Source organism: Leptopilina boulardi, unplaced genomic scaffold (genome assembly GCF_019393585.1).
Source record: "Leptopilina boulardi isolate dan_hultmark-lab unplaced genomic scaffold, ZJU_Lbou_2.1 LbouV2_150, whole genome shotgun sequence".
NCBI lineage: Eukaryota > Metazoa > Arthropoda > Insecta > Hymenoptera > Figitidae > Leptopilina > Leptopilina boulardi.
The window spans coordinates 1,924,824-1,947,052 of record NW_026137697.1 but is presented as its reverse complement, the minus strand read 5'-3'; the positions used below and the strand labels follow the sequence as shown (position 1 = coordinate 1,947,052).

Here is a 22,229-nt window from a genome sequence, read left to right as displayed (position 1 = left end):
AAAAAAAAATTTTATATATAAATAAAAGTTTAAATAAAAGCCTAAGAATTTAACGAAAGGGTACAAGAAAATTAAAAGCCGTCACTGAACTGAAAAGTCCCGACGAGGGGCACGTGGAGTTTGGGGCAAAAGTAGCGGATCGGCTTCATGCCTTAGTATGCAGTGGTATTGCCGCTGTAGCGGTTTGTGTTCTGAATTCTTCTCAATAGTGATCTAACAGGTGTCCCATAACTGTATAAATCCGGTGAGCAATTTATTTATTTTTTTTTTTAAATTTATATTACCTGGGTTATCGTCAAAAAAAAAAATTCGCGCGAAAAAAATTATTTAAAAAAAATAAAAATTATTATTTCCAAAAAGTGCTTCCTGTGAATTTACAGTTCGCGAAATTATTAATTGTGTGCAAAAAATTGTGCGCAAGGATTAAAAACAACTAAATAATTATTATAGACACATCGAGAAGCATGATGTCGGAAACTGTGGTCACAGTTCACGAAACTACAACTCATACCACGGGGAATAATCCTCGTCAGGTACCAACAGTTAAAACAGAACCTGGACAAAATCCAGGATTCACTCTCAATGATATTAATACGGAGTACTTCAGGAATAAACCTGGCATGCTCAAAATTGTCCAATTGGTAAATTTTACTATACTTTATATAATAATAATTACTTTTCTTGTTTTGGAGTTTTTTTTTTTTTTGCCAAAGAAATTCATTTAAAAAAGAATTATTCGATTCAAGAAATGCGCGATTATAAATAAAATAAAATCTCATTTTCTTTTATTGAATTCTAGAGGATATTTTTAATAATTAATATTATTGCTATTAATAAATATTTTTATGAAAAATATTGCTAATTTTTAATGTGATAATATTTTAAAAATATAACATTTATTGGATTTTATAGTTGAGTCACGCGTATTACTTGAGTAAATTAATTTCTTCTTAAGTGCATAATTTTTTTTTTTTTCACTGAAAAGAAGTTACTATCATTTACATTATATTACGTCAGGTAATTACCAGGCTTTATAAATGTTTATTTAATTCTATTATTAAATTAAATTATATTTTTTAAAATTTTTCTATTAGCAAATTTAATGAATATTAATTTTCATAATTTATACACTAATAATTATTAGTGAAATAAATTGTTTAAATATTTGATGTTAAAAAACTTTTATTTGATTCAAGGAAAAAAAATAACCAAATGAATATAAAAAAAAACAATTTTAAGAAAGTAGTTTTCTATTATTTGACTTAAAATTCCAATAAATATTATTTTTTTCCTTATATTTATTAATAATAAAAGTAAAAAGTTAAAATTTTACTAAATTAACTCCCAGGAGAGTTAAAATTTAGGAGTTGACTAATAACGATTAATATTTTAACTATTTTGAAGTAAAATACGAAAATATTATTTATAGAGTGAATTTTTACTCTAAAATATTAGAGTATTTAAAAGCACATTTTGTTAAAGATAGAGAAATTAATTTATTTTTAAAGACTAATTTGAACGTTATTATTACAGATAAAACATTAAAAACACACAATAATGAAGAAGAATATTTTAATTATCGAACGAATCTATAATTATTAATAAATATAAGGAAAAAATTAATATTTAATGGAATTTTAAGTCCAAATAATAGAAAACTACTTTCTTTAAATTTTTTTTTTATTATATTCATTTGGTTATTTTTTTAAAATGGGGCACGGAAACTATTTTTGGAACATTTTATGGAACTATATATGTAGAAAGAAAAAAAACAGCATGTTTTAGTCGGGAAAACTAGAACCAGCTGTTGGGGTCATTAACAAATTTTCAAAAAATCACAGCTGCTATATCTATTCTTATTATATACAATCTACTATGGATATAATAAAATGAAAAATTGTCACGAACATTGAGAATATTTTATAAATTCATTTTCTTCGATTATAAATATTAACTCGACAATAGAAAAAGAAGATTTATTTAATAAAAAAGTGTCTATAATATGTATTTTTATCTTTAGTGAAAAAACAACTTAGAGAATTGCGCCTATATACTCTCGACCATAAATAACACCATAAATGCATTTGCAGAAGGACGCCTTTCAAATCTCTTTTTTTAACACAATTAAATTTCTTTTCACATCTGCCATATATTCATCTTCATATAGCTGACAATGAGTAAAGTATAATATTACATATACTTTTACGTCAGTATTATAATTACAATTCAAGAAAAAAAAACATTATTGACAAGAAATTTTTTTTTTATTTTTATTAAAAAAAAAATATCAATTTTTTTTTTAAATTTATAATTGTCTAAGAAAAATAAATTTCCAAGAAAAAAAGTATAGGTAAATTTTGAAAAAATTTATTTTTCTTAGACAAATTAATTTATTATATTAATCTCATTGATTAAAAATTTAGATAATAATAATTATTATTATAATTTCATAATTTGTCTATAAATTTACGATAGTTGAAAGGGAAAATTTTAATAAAATCATGTGAAAGTTAAATTTACGCCGTTATTTAATAAACAAATGTATATATAGTGAAAAATTATGCGAAGATTTATATTATAATGCATCGCGTGTTGCATTATATGAACTTTTTTCAAGTATACATTGATTACAATCACTTTGATTAAGATTCTCAATATAGTAGAAAAATATATAGATATGTTCATTACAAAAAGTCTATATTTTTAATTTACAAAGGTTAAAATTTTTTTTTTAAACAAAAAATTATTTTAAATATTTTTGTAAAAAAAAATATATCAAGAAAAATATCGTTAAAAAGTTTTTGTTTTTTTTACGTAATGTAAAATTCTCCACAGAATCACGAACTTTAAATATTAGTTTTTGTTTCTCTATATATAAAATATTTATAAAAGATCTACAATAGAACGTGTCATAATATATATTTTTTCTTTAAATATAATTTTTTCACTTTTTTTTTAACGTTTTTAAATGATTTTTTTTTTTTTAATTCTGTGAATTTGACAGAGAGAATATAAGAAAGGTAATTGTGAGAGACTTTCCTGACTTTCTAACGTAAAATGCAAGAAAATATAATTGAAAATAAGAGAGGTGAATCTTTTGTGAATTTTCAGATGGTGTCCAGATTCTTCCCTTATTTTCTTTGATCATTCTTCTCTGCTCTTTAAAATTTACGAGGTTATAAAAAATAAAATCCGACTATAGTATACAAAAATCCTTGAATTGTCGCCAATATTTCAAACAACACGGAAGAAAATATAAGGAAATATCACACACACAATTCAATTTCAAATTTAATAAAGACGAAATAAAAGTGATAAATATTGTTATTTTGAAAAAAATTGACGCGACATTTATTTTCTTTACGCTCGAATTCTCTACTTTAATATACCGCAAATAAAATTTATATAAAAAAAAAAAATCGAATATAAATATATTTTATTGATCATATTTTGGTATCAGATCATATTTATCTTAAAAATAAAAAAAAAAAAAATTTCTGATATTTTTTCTCTTTTTTACTATACACCAAGTGTCTCAACGGTTCTCTTCCTAGAAAGCGCAATAGAAATCCTGTTTAAATAAAACCGGTATCACCTTATGCAATAATACAGAGCCTGTGCCATGGTCAATTTACCAGTGAAATTACTGACATTTGACCAAAAATATAAAAAAAATCAATTTGTAATTATTATTCTCAAAAATGAACCAATTCGATACTTTGTATAAAGGAGAAAGTCTTTACTAATTGAAAATCATAAATACAATTCACATTCAATAGTTTAGAATTTCTTTTATTATTATTATTATTATTATTATTTATTTATTTATTTATTTATTTATTTATTTATGAATGGGAATTTTTACGGAGAAAAAAAAATGATGTTTTTAGAAAAAAGTTTCTACAATGACGTTCAACTTCACGAACCATTGTAACGGGAATTTTTTAGTCAACGGTGCATGAGACTTGAAAGACTATTATCTCTTAAAAAATTTGTATTTTAATTATTACTATTTTATCATTATTGTTTATTTTTTCACTTATTTATATTGTCATTTAAGAAAAAAAAAAAAAAAAAAAATTATTTCATCATTTCATTTTAATTAGAAAAGTAATAATATTACGTGCAATGAAATCATCATCTTCCTCTCTTACATCCTGACTTATAATATTATGTCGCAATTTTTTTATTGTCTTCATAGTAAAGTTTATTAAATCATTCAGTAAACTTCCTCTAATTATAAATTCATGTGTTCATTATAATAAAATATTTCAAATTTTTTTTTTCGTCATTGAAAAAATTTTCAAATATTTACTAGTAAAAAATTAAAAAAACTTTATGAAAATATTAAGAAAAAATAATTTTATCTTATAAATGATTCATCTTTTTAAAGATAATTTTTTTTTTAGTATTTCACTTTAAAAATGACATGGATGATAATATAATAAAATAATATTGACTGCGAGATAAAACGAAAGAAGTTGGGTTTTTTTTTCTGTTTGTTCATTATTGTCCTATTAACAATAATTGAAATCAGGGTTTTTCTGTTTGAGACAATATATATCTTAAAGAAATTTGAAAAATTGAAGTTTATATCTCGGGTCAGTGCACCTTTTTACAAGTACTCGTCGAACCATATCAATTAATGACTTTCTCTCCGTTCTTGAATTCCCGGGGTATATATTATAAAGTTGTTTTTCCCGTCAATAAAAATTCACCTTATATGTAAATTGACTTCCCTTCAAGCAGGGTCACGAAAAAAATCAATGCAAAACGTAATTGAACATCTGATACCAATTTTTTTTTTCATCGCGCAACAAAAAGCGAATTATTAAAAATTTTTTAAAATAATTTTTAAACAAACTTCCGCGTGGAATAAATGAATATAGAAAAAAAAATAGTTTAATGTAGGTGGTTCTAATAGTGATGATTACACTCGCCGAATGAACAGTGGGATATCCATAAATGTTCATCCTGATGGCCATACGTGGCGTCCCACATTCTTCACTGACTATAAGCTTCTATATTCTCGCGACGAGACAACGGTATCGAAATGCGACTCATTAAGAATTCATGATATCCTTGAGCCCGGCCATCTTACCTCTAAGCTACATATATACTATTATATTATTATGTTATCGAAACTGAAACGTCATTTTTCCTATACTGATAAAAACCTGATTCATAAAAATATATATGACAAATAAAAATTTTTTTTGCAAAAATTTTGTTTTTCACTATATTAAAAAATTAAAATTTAAAAATTATTATTTTATTATATAATTACATCCCGAGAAATATTTTATTTGAACAAATATAATATATTTGAAACAAATATAATATATTTGAATTAAATAAACGTATATTTGTCTCACAGCCTACTAGCCCATTTATTTGGCGTAAATAACATTTTTTATTTAAATCAAATAAATATTTATTAGACTATGAGAGACAAATATACCATTTTTTTCTAGGTGTATAATAATTATTTTTAAACTCAAAAATAACTTTTCTTACACCAACAAAAAAATTTACTTTCATTCAAAAAATTACTAAACATTTTTTTTTAATTTTCTTTGAAAACCAGAGAAAAGATTTCTTTGATTTAAAGAAACCAGTTTCTTTAACTTGTTTTCTTTCATTCAAAATAAAATTTTCTTTGAAACAAAAAAAAACTTCTTTCATTCAAAAAAAATTTCTTTGAAACAAAAAAAAACTTTTTTCATTCAAAGAAAATTTCTTTGATACAAAAAAATTTTCTTTGAATGAAAGAAATTTGTGCATTAAATCAAAGAAATTCTGACATTGATATACACTCAAAAAAAGATATGTTTGAAACAAATGTATTATTTTTTTATATTTGACCCAATTTTTTGGTTAGTTCAAACAAAATTTGTTTAATTCAAATAAATATTTATTTGATCTAAATAAATGTTTGGTTTATTTTTTTATAAATTTTTTCAACAAAGAAAAAATTTGATTGGGCTAAATAAACGTTTGGTTTATGCAACCAAATGTTTGGTTAACTGTATATCAATGCATTTATTTTGTTGATTAATTTAACCAAAATTTGGTTGCTTCAAACGAATTTTTTTCTGAATATAGGGTCAAAGAAACATTTATTTGAATTAAATAACAAATTTCTTTGAAACGAAGATAATTTTTTTTCTTGAATCAAAAATAATTTGTTTGTAACAAATAAATTTTCTTTGAATCAAAGAAAAATTTGTCAAAGAAATTGATTTCTTTGAATCAAAGGAATTATTAATTTTTTTCTCAATGTACTTTTATAATTTAAATTTTTTTGAAAATTAAAAAAAAAAATCACAGACTAATGTCTTTGACAGTTCGATTGTGATTAAATAATTTATTTTGTTATTGCATAGGCGCAGTAGTTTAAAAAATAGGTCGATCGAATCGGCCCTCGACACGTATATTATATAGCAATTAAATCTGAACAGACGGAAAATTCTCATTGATTTACTACGTGAGAACAAAGTCATTGTCGTGAATGGTAATATTTTTATATATATATATATATGTATTACAACATAGGTACGATTTTTTTTTACATCATATGTGATTCAAACGTCATACTTATTTTGTGCGTGCCTTCACGCTAGCACGCGCGAACGTAAAAACGAAATACGAGAAAAAAAAAAAAAAAAAAAGATTTACGAGCAACTCACATCACTATTATTAACCTTCGTTAAAGATAGTTTGTTTACAGTCATTTTTTTCACCTCTATTTCTCAATTATATTTCCAAAATTGTCAAAATTTGCCATTTTTTTTTTTTTTTGGAATTTTAATGCACGCGCCAAAAGAAAATTTTGTATACAAAATTTTAAAAAAAAATTTCTCAAAGAACTTCTTTCAAACTACGGAAGATTTATTGAAGAATTAAAAATATTTCTCTGAATTAAAAAATAGTTCTTTCGATTCCAAATAAAATTTTTTTTTCTAATTTCTTTTACGAGTAAAAGAATTTTTTTTATATTGTTCGAAAGAAAGAAAGATTATCTTTTTAAAAAAGGGATTCTTCAAAGAAATTTTTTTGAATTAAGAGAGAGAGAGAGAGAGAGAGAGATTTCTTCGAATGATGATAATGATTTTTAAGAATTTGTTCAAGTTAAAAAAAAATTTAATTACATTATTCAATGACAAATAATGGGGTTTTGTTAAATTGAAAAAAAATTTCTTAGATAGAATAATTTTTTTTTTTTTTTTTTTGGTTTTGTAATCAGAACAATAAGTTTTATTTAAAATAGGAAAAAAAAGGAAGAAATATGTTTTTATAATTATTGTTGAAATTTCGTGTTAAAAATAATTTTTTTTTTTATTTCCTTGACTATAAGTAATTATATTATCTTTGAGTTTGAAACAAGTTCTTTTATATATCGTGTATCAACAACGTGGGTTCAACTTCAAGTTTCTTGACTCACTTCAAAGGGAAAGAAAGAGTCTTTGTATAAAATCAAATTAAATTCAGTTAATTACGCACAGGATATATGTTTATTTGAAGAGTAAATGTGCTTTTAAGAATAGATATTGCCATATACTCAAGAAAATATTGTTTTTAAATTTATTATTACTGTAAAAAAAAAATTCCAATTATTACTAATCAACTATTTTATATAAATTATTATTTTAATTGAGTAATCATTATTTTTAAAACAAATAATATTAAACTCTGGAATATAATTTTTTTTTTTCAAAGAAAATAAATTGATTAGCAATTTTTTCAAAATTAAAAATGTAACCTACTTCAAAATATAAATATGTAATGCTAATAATTGTATAAGTGTATATTTACACGTATTCATCACTTTTTCTGACATATGATGTGAATATAGTGAATAAAACGTGTTTGACTTCCGGTTAGGAAAGTTAACATTATCTCCCTGGGACTCAGTTTTCGTCACTTTTTTTTTTGCCCTGATTTCCGGTCTATAAGATTTTTTACAATAATTTCTTTTTTCGCAATTTTAAATATTTCAATAATACAGGGTGATTTTTATGTTCGGAATAAAATTTTTTTTCAATTCTATTATTTTTGTTTTAAAAAGGAAAAAAAAAAATAATTTTATCCGGAACATAAGAATCACCCTTTAGAAATATATTTTTCTATTAAATTTTCTAGTAATTTTTCAGATGTTAAAGGTAATTTCGGTCATGGTAAAAAGAGTGCATTCCTCTCAACTAGAATAGTAATCACTAGCATGATTAGACGTGGGAAACACTCTGAACTACTGTTCATTGTGAAATGTGAACATATGTGGTTTTATGAATATATTTTAAATATAAATTAACTCAAGTATTATGGAGAATTTTCTTTTTTTTTATACTATTGTTAGTTACGCAATAGACAATATCTTCGAAGTTCATTGTCAATTTTTTTACTCCAAATATAATTGCATCGAATTAACTAAAAAAATAAATTCACAGAAAATTAAAAGGCATTAAAATAAGCTGCAACGCTTATTATTTTAATCCAATTTTGCTTATTTTAATACCAAAATGGATTAAAATAAGCAAAATTGGATTAAAATAATAAGCGTTGCAGCTTATTTTAATTTCAAATTTTTTTTTTTCAAATTAAATTTTGCAGTAATTTTGTAATATTAATAATTTTATTTTTATATTTACTTTTTTATTCATATATATTTTTGTAATTTATTTCATTTTGTGTTTAGAGATTATATATAGTATCAGAGGAGATTTAAATGAGAAAACATTTTTATGAATTTTTAAATAATAATTTGTTCAAGACAATTTAACATATTCGCGTATTTTTTCTTTTTATATTTTTCACGTCTCAATTCTCATGTAATTTTATCTTATATATTGCCAGCATGTGCACACCTATTAACTTTCTCTGTTCATATATAGCATATATATGACCAGATTTCCGCACTCCCTGATTTTTTCTAATCATTCTCTGACTATATATTCATTTTTTCGTTTTCGAATTTATTATTTTTCAAACAAATAATTTTTCAAAAATCAAAATCTATTTATAGTTTATTGCTCCAAATATATATATATATATATATTTTTTCACTTAATTTTTTGACCTTCATCATCAACAAAATAAGGATAGAGATACTCTAGAGATCTATGAAAAGAAACAAGTTTTTCCTAAAAAAGTTTATCCTTGAAACATTTTATATATAGTAACTGAGGGAATTTGTTTAAATGTTAATAATTCATGTAAAATTAGGTTTTGATGATCTCAGATTTGTTTCTCGTATCGTAATCGCCTACGCTAGACGAGACATTGCACAATAATAATAATAAAAAAAAAAAATACGCACGGCTCTGTTTATTATGTCATTATTATTTTGTCTATATTCGCTTTAAATACCATATCCGAAAAAAATTTTTTCACATATATCCATATTATTTTATATTAAATTATTATTTTTTTTATATGTTTATAAAAAAATTTCCCTGATTTTAATTATTTTAATTAAAAAGAAATTAAATCTTGTATTTTTTTAAAACGAATTAAATTAATATTAAAAATTATTCTGTTTAAAATTGTCATTAATTCAAAAAAAAAAAAAAAAAAAAAATCAGTTCTTTGATAAATGTCATAAAATTCAATCGAGAGATTGTATACTCTCATCGAACGATACCTTTATCTCACAGATAATGGGACTGAAATAGTTTTACGTAAAGTATACAAGAGATATTTGACTAAGGTGCAAAAGATTATAATTATATATATATAAAATTTAATAGATATTTTTTTTAAAGAAAAATTAATAATAATCAGGAATAATTTGATTAAGATACAGTTATGGCTGTGATGCAAATACAAAATAATAAAGATGTCTTTTAACTAACGGTAAATTTTTTCCCCCCCATCATCGACTGTTCCATTTTTTTTTTTTTTTCATTTTATTATCCGAGTTATAACTTTAAATTATAATTATTATTTCTCATATATATTCCTTTTTTTTATATATTTACATAAAATTCTCTTATTATTATTATCAAAAATTTTATTATTGAATTTTAAAAATTAAAAAATAAAAAAATGAATAAGAATTCAAATATGAAAAAATAAAAATATAATGGTATCTTCAATCAAATTATCTCAATTCGTATATGTATAATTATTGCCTAATTGCTAAAAGACCTTAGCCCTCATATCTCAATTGATTCATTTATTTTAATTTCCAAAGAAATTTTAGTCATTTTATAATAAATTTTAAAATTAATTTTAATTTTTAAAACTAATTTTAATTTTTAAAATTATATGCTTTTAAATGTTAATCTTAAATCTATAAATGTTAACTAAAAAATAAATTTCTCGATAAAAGTGGAATATTTTTAATCAAATCGTGAACAAGAATTGAAAACGATGGCATTGTTCCTTAATTTTCTTACATATCAAAGAGAGATTGTTATTACACATTGAAGTCAGAATCTATTAGTGAAAACTCTAAGAGCGTTTGTTATAAGAATTGAGAAAAAAAATTAAAGTTTTGCAACATCCTTGCAGTATTTTTGACTATTTTTACTTGTCATAATATATATATATATATATATATATATATATCGTAACATTGTAAGTTAAACCAAACTAATACAGCCACTCCTGGTTTCCTCGATCAACAGATGGAGGGCGGATATAATTCGCTTCCTGGCTCTATGCCAATGTAAACGAACCCAATCGGCCTACCAGTGATTTTTCGCTTCAATGATATTGTTCTCATTTATTTAAAATTTCATTAAAGTTTCACTTTAACTTCATTAAAATCTCTCCAGCAAAAGTGCCCTACACTCTATCTGGACCCACATTCTTTTTTTTTTTTACTTCCCAAAGATGACGTAATTTAAATAATTTAATTTAATTAAAATTAACTGACTAATGAATTAAATTAAGATTATAATTTCATATATAATGAACGAAAGTCGAATTCTTAGAAAAGTTTTCTCTCGACCTTTGTCTATATAATAATAGAAAAAATTTTTCTCCAAAAAAAAATTGAAATCTAATAGAGTAAGGGATTTTTACGTTAGGTGCAGTGAATTTTAATTTATAATTATTATACACGAGTCAATCACATCTTTTCTCAATGGTGACATAAATATTCTTCTCATATAGTATGTAGAAAAGCAATTATTTTAAAAAGTTTCTTGCATAAGGATGACATTTATTGTTATTTAAATTAAGTTTATTCTATTTAGTATGACAAAAAAAAAAAAAAAAAAAAAAAAAAAAAAAAAAAAAATTTAGAAAGGCGCAAAAAGATGAAGAAAAAAAAAGTTCGTTCAAAAAAGTAACTGATATAGAAAAAATTCGAAATTATTTTTAAAAAATTAATATTTTTATCATTTTAAAAAATATATAAAATTTCTATATCATAAGTTGTTAACCCCTTGCTATTTATATATAATATAAAGCTAATTAATGAGAAAATTTATAGTTAATAAGAACTTGGCTCAATGCCCAATTATAAATTTTTTTATTTAATTTATAAATATATAAAAAAAATTACTGCCAAGTTTCAGTGCCAATTTTTTTTTTTTTTTTTAGAGTATTTAATTATTTTACGAGAATATTTAATTTATCACAATGATATCATATTGTTTAATAAAAAAATTTCCCAATTTTTTACTATTAGAAAATTTTTAATTTTAACAAAAAAATCACTTATCACTCACACGTCGTCATAAATGAGTCATGGGTTTTTTTTAAAGGTCTTAAATATCAGTTAAGTGTTAAAATCTCATTTAAAAAAAAATGTCAAGATCATTTTATTAACTATTATTATTTATTATTATTATTATTATTATTATTATTATTATTATTATTATTATTATTATTATTAATTATTTACTCATAATGTGATTATTTATTCTGTATTAAGGAATTTTTAATCTTATCAAAAAAATCATTTAGTAAACATAATAAATAATAATTTAGTAAATTGTGAATTTTTCAGGTGAATCGTAATAAGATAAATAATGGTCGAAAAGGATCAAAATTTTAATTGCGAATAAAGCAAAAAATTTGTCTGCAATGTTTTTTTTTAGATTGTACGTATTGTTACATTTTTTATTGCGATTTCAAATATATAGAGTTAAAATAGTGTATCCTCTGATTATCTACCCACGGGTATTTTGCTTAGTGAATTACACAGAAGACAATTTTGAAGTCATTACATACATGTTTCAATAAAGCATGTTATAAACGCTTTGCTTAATGACATAGATGACCCATAGACTAGAATATGCATATAATCCTATATTTATTATAATATCAGGGTTATAGGTCCACAATAAATATGCATCTATTACTACGGTGAATTAAATATATTATTCACGAAAAAAAAAAAACATATAGCTGTTTCAAATAAAGATTTTTGGAGCTTATTTCTATAGAAGTTTTCTATTATTAAATAACTAAAAAGAATTAAAAAATAAAAATTAACAAACATAAGAAAAATGAAACTACTTTTTAACGAGATCATAAAAATTTCATAATTTATTTAAAAAAAAAAAAAAATGCGTAGGTACAAAATTTCTCTAAATTTCATGTCACGTTTGTTGTTTCTTTTCATTTTAATGTCACATCCTATTTACTACTCGACAAGTAGCATAATTACATAATTTTCAGTAATAAAAGAAGTATAGTAAATTTTTTTATTATTCATTTCAAGAATAAAAAAATATTTCTTGTATATAGAATACATTAAATTAATGCACTGAAAAAAATAATTTATTTGATTCAATTACTCGATTACTTGACTATATTATCAAATAAATATTTATTTTTATCAAATAATTATTATTTGAATCAATTTATTTAAAATACAAAAATTATTGGTTCAAATAAAAATTATTTAATTCAAATAAAAATTATTTGATTCAAATAAATATATTATTTATTTGATAATACTCAAGTATTATTAACTCAAATCTGAATTAGTAAAATTTTACTAATTATTAGTAACTTTTACTAACAATTAGTAAAATTTAACTAATTCTAAAGCAAAAAGTGAGTCACTAATTTAAATTAGTAAACATTTTTACTAATTCAGATTTAGAGAAAAAAAAATTTTTTTTCTGTTTGTAAAATATAAAGAGAAGCATTTTTTTTTAAATAAAAATATTTATTGTTTTATTAGATTTTATTCCATATTTAACGTTTGTAACTATGCGCTTGACACGTCGGTCTTTTTTACTCATTTTGCTCATTACGATGCTTATATTTATAGCACGTGACATTCAGACACTTACAAGCAATACTCCCCAAGATAGTTGAACATAAGTTCGCGAAAGTTTAACACAGACCTTCAACGAATGTCCTTATTTTCTAATTATTCTTATTTAAATAAATTCAAAACTTTTTTGACAAGTTATATATCAAACTGAATACATTAATTAATTAAAGAAATAATTTAATAATTCATTTATTTGTTTTTCAAAGAAATATTTTTTATATTTTATAATTATTATTAATTTTTATTAGAAAAAATATTTTTTTTTTAAATTTAATTTTTTTCAATTTAAATTATTTAGATAAAAGTATTTCTTTATAATTTATTTCACTTTGTACGAGTTTTATGTTCGTTTTATGAGGATTTACCGCTATATAGAACGATTTGTATATATATATATATATACTTGTATAGAAAATAGAAGCATAGAAAAGCATATAGGAAACAAGTCAGTGGCGACAGTGAGAATTCTTTCCATGTAGGTGAAAGTAAAATTCTTTCCACTATTTGCCAGTTGAATGTTCAAAGTTCCAATCGTTCACACCTACTAGTGCATTCACCCTTCTATATGACATTCCTCATCTCGTTAAAGATGATTTCATAATATTCATCATTAGCCTTCTTTCTCTATCTATTATTATACCTTCTCTCAAACCTCAACAATTGTGAGCATTATTTTAGTCTACTCTAATTTAAAATTCTATATTCTTTTTTCTATTCAAAATTGAATTTCTTTCTTTTTAACTATAAAAACTAATTTATTTATATTAAATGATTTCTTACTAAAAAAAAAAACAGTTTTTGAAAACCAGAGTAAGTTCAAAGACCCCGCCATGCAATAGGGAAGACGCAAGGGAAAACCTGTTTGATCAATGATATAGGCTTCTTGATCAAATAAGTATAGTAACGCGACTCATCTATAAGATAAACTCTCACAAGAAAAATGTCAAGAAAAGGGGTTAAGTGTCCAGTAAGCTGGTCGTTTTTGAACGAAAATATCGAAGATGTGGAACAAGTTAGTCTCAAACCGGAAATTCAACAGCTATTGAACTGTGCTATAAATGAGGACGTATTTCTTGAATATCCATTTGCATATGTTCCTTCTGAAATAGTCAAAAAACTCTCAAACAAATATCAATCGCCATTTGAAAAATATAAAGATCAAATTGAATTGTACAAGGATTCAACATTTTTGATAGGTTATGCTTCAAGGGAATTAAAATCAAATGAATTTTTTATTTGCCTTACGGAAATTGCACGTGATATAATGGTTCAAAGGAATAGAGATAGAAATAGAAAGATTCATGATTATGTAAGAATGAAAGTGGAAAAGACCCCACGACCCTGGAGTTCATTGGGAACTGAGGATGACCTTGACTTTACATTCTTAAAGAATGCAAGACCCTATTATGAAGTTGATGTTTCTTTGCCAATTTGTCACATACGACAGAATCGTGATCTTCAAGATCGTGCCGTTGATTGTATTCGAGATGGGTATGAATTAAAGTTTTATATTTTCAATCAGATATTTTCTAATTCAAGTATTAAATTTATACAAGAAAAACTAATTTTTTTTTTATTAAATATTCTTTTTTAGACAGCAAATATATACTTTTGAAATATTAAACTTTATAAAATATTCCTTTCACCTAGAAGTAAATAAAAGTCATTGCAATTCTCAACAACTTTTTTCTCATAAAAAGCACGTGTGAATTATTGATTGTATAGCTAGAAAATTAATATTTCCAGCAAAAGAACAGAAATGAAACAAAATTATTTATTTAGCAAAAAAAGAAAAAACTAAACCTTCATTGTCACTAAAAAAAAAAAAAAAAATTATAATAAAAATACTTTCAGATACGTGAAGATTGTCCCACAATACGAAATTTTTGAAAATGTTAAAATGAACCTAATTTGCAAATCAGTACAAACAAATCTTATAAGTCGAGAGAATAGCGTTCAAACATATCCCGGATATCCAAAAAACAAATGGACTCAATATGAATATAATTGTTTTTCAAATGAAGAGACGTTAAAAAATAATGAAAATACAGAAAATGAGGAAGAAGAAATAGATGAAAGTGAAAAATACACGAGTAAAGAATCATTACAAACTGACGAGGAAAAAAATGAAGATAAGTTAAAAAAATTATCATCTTTAGAATTATTTCTCGATAATAATATTTGTGAAGTGACAGATGTCATTAGATACAATACAGTCATCAATTTACACACCGATGACATATCAAATCTCATTCAAAACATTGCCCAAGAACCAATACTCGTCAATCAAATTATATACAAAGAAAATAATTCTTTAATTAATTTAAATTTCACTAATAAAAAAATTATCTCCGACATTTCCTGGCATCCAATTACAAATGATATTGTTGCAATATGTTATGTTCATGAAAAAGAAACTAAAATAAAATCATCCACTATTAATAAAATGAAAAATAATTTTAACAACAATGCTGCCGATTTACAATTAAATGCCAATGAAGATAAAGAGATTGACAATGATGATAAGCTTCAACAAGATAAGAATAACTCCGCACAAGATAATAATCAAAAAAATGAAGATTGTAAAAATGAAATCATCGAAGACAATGAAGACAATCATTATCTTGAAAATCAGGTGCTAATTTGGTCCTGTTCAGAACCTCTTTATCCAAAAATGATATTAGCATCTCATGATACAATTCAGGTTATATCATTTTGTCCATACAAACCGGATATTCTTGTCGGAGGTAGTTCGAGTGGACAAATTGTTATTTGGGATCTACGAAATTTATTAATTTTTAATGAAACTTATTTTGAAATTCCAATTATAAAACCCGTGGTAGTATCGAATCAAGAAACTTTATTTAATTTTCCAATAAAAGATATACAATGGTTACCCTCATGGTATGAAATACGAGTCGATGGTAGTTTACAAAAATCATTTGCAAAAAGTTTACAATTTGCCACAGCTTCTGATGATGGTCTTTTGTCAATTTGGGATCTACGATGGCAAGTGATTTCCCGACCTAGTTCAAAAACAAGAAAAACTAATATTCTTGAATCCTTTGATCCAAAGAGACTTAATGGTATTCTTCGGCCTATTTATCAAATTCTACTTCAACTTCCTAAAGAATCTTGGTGTTTTTCACCAACTAGTATATGTCTTCCTTTTGTCAAGGATGGAAATTTAAGGACAAAAGATTTGGATGAGAGAACAAATGAATTATTAAAAAGATTTTTGGTAGCAACTGCCGAAGGTGAAATTATTAATTGCTCTTGGATGGGACAAGAATTTGAAACAGAATCATCATCTTTGGAAAGATGTAATTTTTTGAATCGTTCTACTGTTCACGATGGACCAGTGTTGGAAATTTCTAGGTAAATAAAAATTTTTAATTTTTATATATATTCTTTGGTTAAATTAAAATAATTTTTCAATATACAGATGTCCATTTTTGGAGGATGTGATATTGACAATTGGAGGGAGAATTTTTGCTATTTGGAAAGATGATTATTTAGATTCTCCTTTACTATGGAGAAAAAGATGTTGTTTTTATACTTCCTGCTGTTGGAGCAGTAGAGCAGGAATTTTTCTCTTAGCTAGATTTGATGGTGAACTTGAAATTTGGGAAATTACAAGAAAAACTCAAGAACCAATTTATTTACAATTTATATCCACTGGACCAATTACAGGCCTATATTCACGTCTCTCGTCAAAAATTATTGGAATTTGTGATCATAATGGAGCCTTTAAAATTTTCTCCGAACCAGAAGAATCCGATGAAGAATCCCTTGAAAGAATTGAATGGTTTGAGGAATTTGTCTGGAGGGAAGTGAAAAGAAAGAGGAATTTCTTTCTTTGGCAATCAGATTTTCTAAAAACAAATCCCAGAGCTATTGAGAGGAAAAAAACACGCGCTGCCGATGAAGCTAAAAGAAGACATCAAGAAGCAAGGGAAAAATTTCTAAAGGAGCAAGAGGAATTGTTAAGACTCGAAGCTGAAAAGAAAGCTCAAATGATTAAGAAACCAAAAGCTGATATTTGGAAATCTCAAGATCATAAGAGAATGAATAAAATTCTATTAAAAAAAAAGGGATACAATCCTTTGCAATTAGAAGATAGTAGATTGCCATTGGTTCAACAGCAAAATGATAGAAATTTTAAATTAAAAAAAGCTCAACAGGAAATATTATTAAAGGAAAAATATTTCAAGGATCTTTTATGTATGGAATTACCATATGTTGAAAGAAAGGAGAAATCGGATATAAAAAATATTTTTCAAAAAGGATCTGAAGAAGAAAAAAAAAATTATAAAGAAGAATTTTCCAAAATTAAAGACGAAGCTCTTAAAAAACTACATGAAACATCTTTTGTTCCAAAATTTGATTGGAACTCTGCCATAAGAGAAGGAAGACGTAGGGAGTTGTTAGTGAAAATAGATTGATTTACAAATTTTACGAGGTTTGTTTTGAAATTCAAAACATGAATTTTCATTTGTATTATATCATTCTATATTTTCTTTAATTACTTAATGTATATTCTATAAATGTAACCAAATAAAATATCAAAATTTTAATAGCTCATTTTTCCTCAATATTATTTTAAAGATGAAAAATGTAGAGAATAAAAATTGAATAAAATTCTTGTGTTGAGCACATGTATAAATATATTTACAGGTTAAATGTTTAGCATAAGCTTGACAATGACTATGTAAGGGGCGATAAGATAAGCGAATCTTCAACACATTCTGCTTTGCAAGAAACACAATTTGCGGTGTGAAAAGAAGAAATTTGCACTTTATTTTACCAATAGAATTTCTTTTCAAAAGTAGATTAAGCTTAGTAATGTTCCCACAGGGTTTAGAACAAAATATAATATACATAACAAGTTATTCTTGTTAGGCAATTATATTAAAAATTTCATATCTCCATTCCAATTATTAAAAATTTTTTTTTAATAATTAATGAAAAAAAAATCTCTAAATCTAAATAAGTTAAATTTTATTTATTTAGATTTAGAGAGACAATATATAAACATTGTGTATACAAATTTTATGGAATTAATATTGAAAGTATTCTTAAATTTTAATTTTTGTTTTTATTTATTTTCTGTTTTTCGATTTTTTCAGCTTCTCGGATTAATTTCAATGATCTGTGTCGGAGCAGCTCCTCGATTTTCGCCAGCAAGTTGGTTTCTTTTTGTTGGATCAGTAGCTTTTATCATCACTTTTCTCTTAATTGTTGTCTACGCTTTTAATCTCCGAGAATCAACAAAATATCCTCTTCAAAATGTATTATCTTGGGTAAGATTTAATCTTTTAAATTTTATTTACATTCAATTTCTCATATTAAGATATGAATTTAAAATAAAAATTAATTAATAATTTTACAGGAAGTAATGTATACAGCTGGAATAACGTTTTTCTATTTCACTGGGTGTCTCGCTGTACTGATTTCTTATCCAAGTCATTACAATAAAGGAGCTGCAATAACTGGAGGAGTACGTAATTAATATATTTACTGTTTAATAAATTATTATTTCCGTTTTTAGAAAAAAAAAAAATTGTTAAATAATAAAAATTATTTTATTTCAGGTATTTGGATTGTTCACAACAGTGGCATATGGTTTAGGAGCATATTTACTATTCGTGGAATACAAAACCATGACCTCACAATGAGAAGTGAAAATTCACACCTGAAGGAGTATTTAACACTTTTGATCATTCGGAAAATCCTCCGTTAATTTCAAGGATTCATGAGAAATCCATAAAAAAATCTCCAAGTCCGACGAAATGATTGTTCGAAGGACTTCAACAAAAAAAAAAAAAAAAAAAAAAAATAATTCAAACAAAATAGTACCAATGTGCCTTATTGTCCTTGCAAACATTCAAAGTCTTGATCTGCGATTTCAACAGTAATTCCATAAAATTTGTACGAAAAAAAAATTTTATCACCCAGACATGAAAATGGTAACTTTTTTTTCACAAGTAAATTTCTATTTTTTTGTAAAAATTTCATTTTTGGAAAAATGAATTGATAATTAAAGCTATAAAGAAAATAAAAATTTATTATAACATTATAAAATTAAATTTATGTAAATTTAATCATAAATATTTTTTATAATTAAAAAGAAATAATTTTCTACTGGGTGAATTAAAATTTTTTTTTTTTTTCTATTTTTGTTCACAAGAATTTATTATTAATTGTTATAAACAGAAATCGTGGAAATTGAACCAAAGCTCTTATGTGTCTGGAAATTGCATAATATTCTTTTTTTTGGTTTCAAAAAGTTCTCAACAAATTTAATTTATTTAGTTATATTTCTTTATTAATAGCTTCGATTTCACAAACCAGCCAATCACTGTATTTTGAAAGTGCCACTTTTCTCTCTATTTTTAATTTCCGTTTCTTTCCACATTGTTAATTTTTATTTAAAATTTTAACGTAATTAAAAAAAAAACTATTCTTCTCAAAGAGAACATTTTTCGTCCAAAATGATTATTATTTTCCAACGCACTAAAGTGTAAAGAAAAAAAAAAAAATATCCCAAGAAATAATTCAGTTATATTGATTTATAATTATATCACACAAAACGTACAAAAATTCAATAAAAGAAATATTCATTAGAGAATATTTGATAAAGCATATTTGATATAAAAACATATATTTAATAAAAAATTTTTAATAAAAAATTTTTTATAAACTATTTGATATATAGATACAGTAAATTTTGATAAAGAATATTTAATAAAAAATGTTTGAAAGAAATATTTAATAATTTAAAAACTATTAAATATTTAATTTCAATCATTGCAAATTTTTTTCGGACGAAAAATTAGAAAAATAGAAATTAAATAATTACAATTTCAATGAAAATAATGGCACTTAAATTAAAAATTTTTCCACTTTATGTCATTATCATTATATTTTGTAAATGAACATCTTTGGAAAATTGAACCCGTCCAGCGCAACTATTAATTAGGATTATCAGATTTTTAAGTACACGTTTTTCCCAAGATCCTAAATGTTTCTTGAATTTAAATATAATATATAAATATACATATATATATATACATATATAAATAATATAATATTTTATATCATTAAAATATCATAAAGCATTGTTATTAAAAAAAAGAGAAATTTGCGTTTAGTACAATCGTCAGTCGCTGACTCATAACTACTGTTTTAAAAATTCTGAATCGATATGGCGGATATTATTTTTGTTTTTTTTTTGTTTTTGTAAGATTGAAAGTACAATTTTTATACTATATATTACTGATTGAAGAACTGTTGAAAATCCGCACGATTTACAGAATTTTTCTCTAGGAGACTTGAATTATAATGATACTTAATCTTGATACGAAACTTCTTAAATGTTATTACGTAAGTAATTATTTATGTAAAGCACCGACACGAGACTTGTAAATAAAGATGTCGTACAGGTTTTGAACAAGAACAATTATCATTAATTATGTATTGTAACGTGAAGTATGAACATATAGTCATAATTGTTGAAATCATTAAGAATATTAATTTAGATGAAAAATTGTACCTAAGCTTTCACAATGCATTTTCTAATTTCTTTTTTTTTTTTTCATTTTTCTTTTTATTTCTTTAATTTTTTTTTTCTTTTTTTAAGCCTATTATAACCTTATTAATTTTATTTAAGTTCCTATACAAGCCTGTAAAAACATTTCTCGAATTTCAAAATAAAAAAATAAATAAATTAACTAATTAATATTTTGCATAATATTGAATATATGAATTAACTATGAGAAATTATATTGGGAAAAATTATATAATTATATTGTTGAGAAATCGAGAACTGCATTTATCTAATAAAAATTCTTCGCGATTTTGTTACTTATTAAATAGAAATATTACATATATATATATTTAAGTTAAGGTCATCAAGTGTGTCCCATTATGTATATCCATTTTGACATTTTATTTTTTATTTTCCAAGTGTATTTATTCCTAAATAATGGACGATTAATAAAACTTAACGCCGAATTGAATAGTGTAATTGATTTCAATTTATGGAATAAGTGTAAAAATTCTATTTATTATAGCGGTTTAAAAAAAAAAAATAATAAATTTCGTTGGATTTCTTCCAACTGATGAAAACAAAAAGGGGAAAAAAATCCAAGGAAGAAAATTATAAAAGATTTAAAAAAAGAGAACTAGATGCTTTAATAATACTGAATTAAGGAATACATCATTTGAATTTTGATGTTATTTAATTTAAAATTCAAAATTTTTTCACGTCACCTTACAAATGGAGTAGTAATTTTACAACATCAAAAATGTTAATTTTCAATCATCCAAAGTGTATGGATATTACAAGAGCAGAAAAACTCCTTGAATTATTAAAAAAAAAAAAAACTTTTTGGACTTTCCGGAAGTATTTTATAAGGAAACTTGAAAAATTGTCTTGCATTTAAAATTAGTACGCACAAACAAAAATAATGATTTTGAACAAATTAAGCTTGAATATGAAGATTTTTAATAATAAGAAAAACCGAATGATTTTATCTAATGTTAAGAAAACAAAATTTCCGAGGTGGGACACTAACGTTTACTTATTATCTTCAAATCCTAATTAATTCCCTGATATGAATTCCTAAATTTTTTAATTTTATCTCCAATTTTATTAAAATTACATATTAGTTATGTATTAATTTATTTTACAAATAATAATAAAACGAATTATTTTATTTGTTTAAATATAAAAATAACTTCATATAAATGATGAACTTTTAAATTTGTTTATTATTTTTAATTATATCAATTTTATCAACTAAAAAATAATTAGTAAAACTAATTAGAAAAATTTTTCTTTAATTCAATATTTTTTAAAAAAATTTTTTTATTATATTATAATAAATAATTTATATATTTTTATTGTAAAAAAAAAAAAATTGTAAATAAAGAAAAAAGACTAAAAAAAATTGACCCTGTTATTTTTGTTTATAAAAAGCAGTCG

At 23.6% G+C, this 22,229-nt stretch overlaps 2 protein-coding genes across 2 annotated transcripts; both read left to right on the top strand.

Annotated features, from left to right (window-relative positions):
• Positions 1-102: 102 nt before the first annotated feature.
• On the top strand, positions 103-19,082 carry LOC127291685 (uncharacterized). Its single transcript, XM_051320914.1, has 5 exons — positions 103-244; positions 451-641; positions 18,370-18,543; positions 18,633-18,740; positions 18,835-19,082. The coding sequence occupies exons 2-5, from the start codon at positions 465-467 to the stop codon at positions 18,916-18,918; spliced, it is 543 nt and encodes a 180-aa protein (XP_051176871.1). The 5' UTR covers positions 103-244; positions 451-464; the 3' UTR covers positions 18,919-19,082.
• On the top strand, positions 13,621-18,164 carry LOC127291677 (dynein axonemal intermediate chain 3-like). Its single transcript, XM_051320899.1, has 3 exons — positions 13,621-14,731; positions 15,095-16,618; positions 16,686-18,164. Exons 1-3 carry the CDS (start codon positions 14,181-14,183, stop codon positions 17,683-17,685), a joined length of 3,075 nt encoding a protein of 1,024 aa, XP_051176856.1. The 5' UTR covers positions 13,621-14,180; the 3' UTR covers positions 17,686-18,164.
• Positions 19,083-22,229: the final 3,147 nt, after the last annotated feature.

Excerpts from the sequence above, each read along its gene's own strand:
- LOC127291685 (XM_051320914.1), top strand. The coding sequence starts at position 465 with ATGATGTCGGAAACTGTGGTCACAGTTCACGAAACTACAACTCATACC. Across the intron at positions 642-18,369 it reads TGCTCAAAATTGTCCAATTG|CTTCTCGGATTAATTTCAAT; the intron begins GTAAATTTTACT and ends CGATTTTTTCAG. Across the intron at positions 18,741-18,834 it reads GAGCTGCAATAACTGGAGGA|GTATTTGGATTGTTCACAAC; the intron begins GTACGTAATTAA and ends ATTTTATTTCAG.
- LOC127291677 (XM_051320899.1), top strand. The coding sequence starts at position 14,181 with ATGTCAAGAAAAGGGGTTAAGTGTCCAGTAAGCTGGTCGTTTTTGAAC. Across the intron at positions 14,732-15,094 it reads GTTGATTGTATTCGAGATGG|ATACGTGAAGATTGTCCCAC; the intron begins GTATGAATTAAA and ends AAATACTTTCAG. Across the intron at positions 16,619-16,685 it reads CCAGTGTTGGAAATTTCTAG|ATGTCCATTTTTGGAGGATG; the intron begins GTAAATAAAAAT and ends TTCAATATACAG.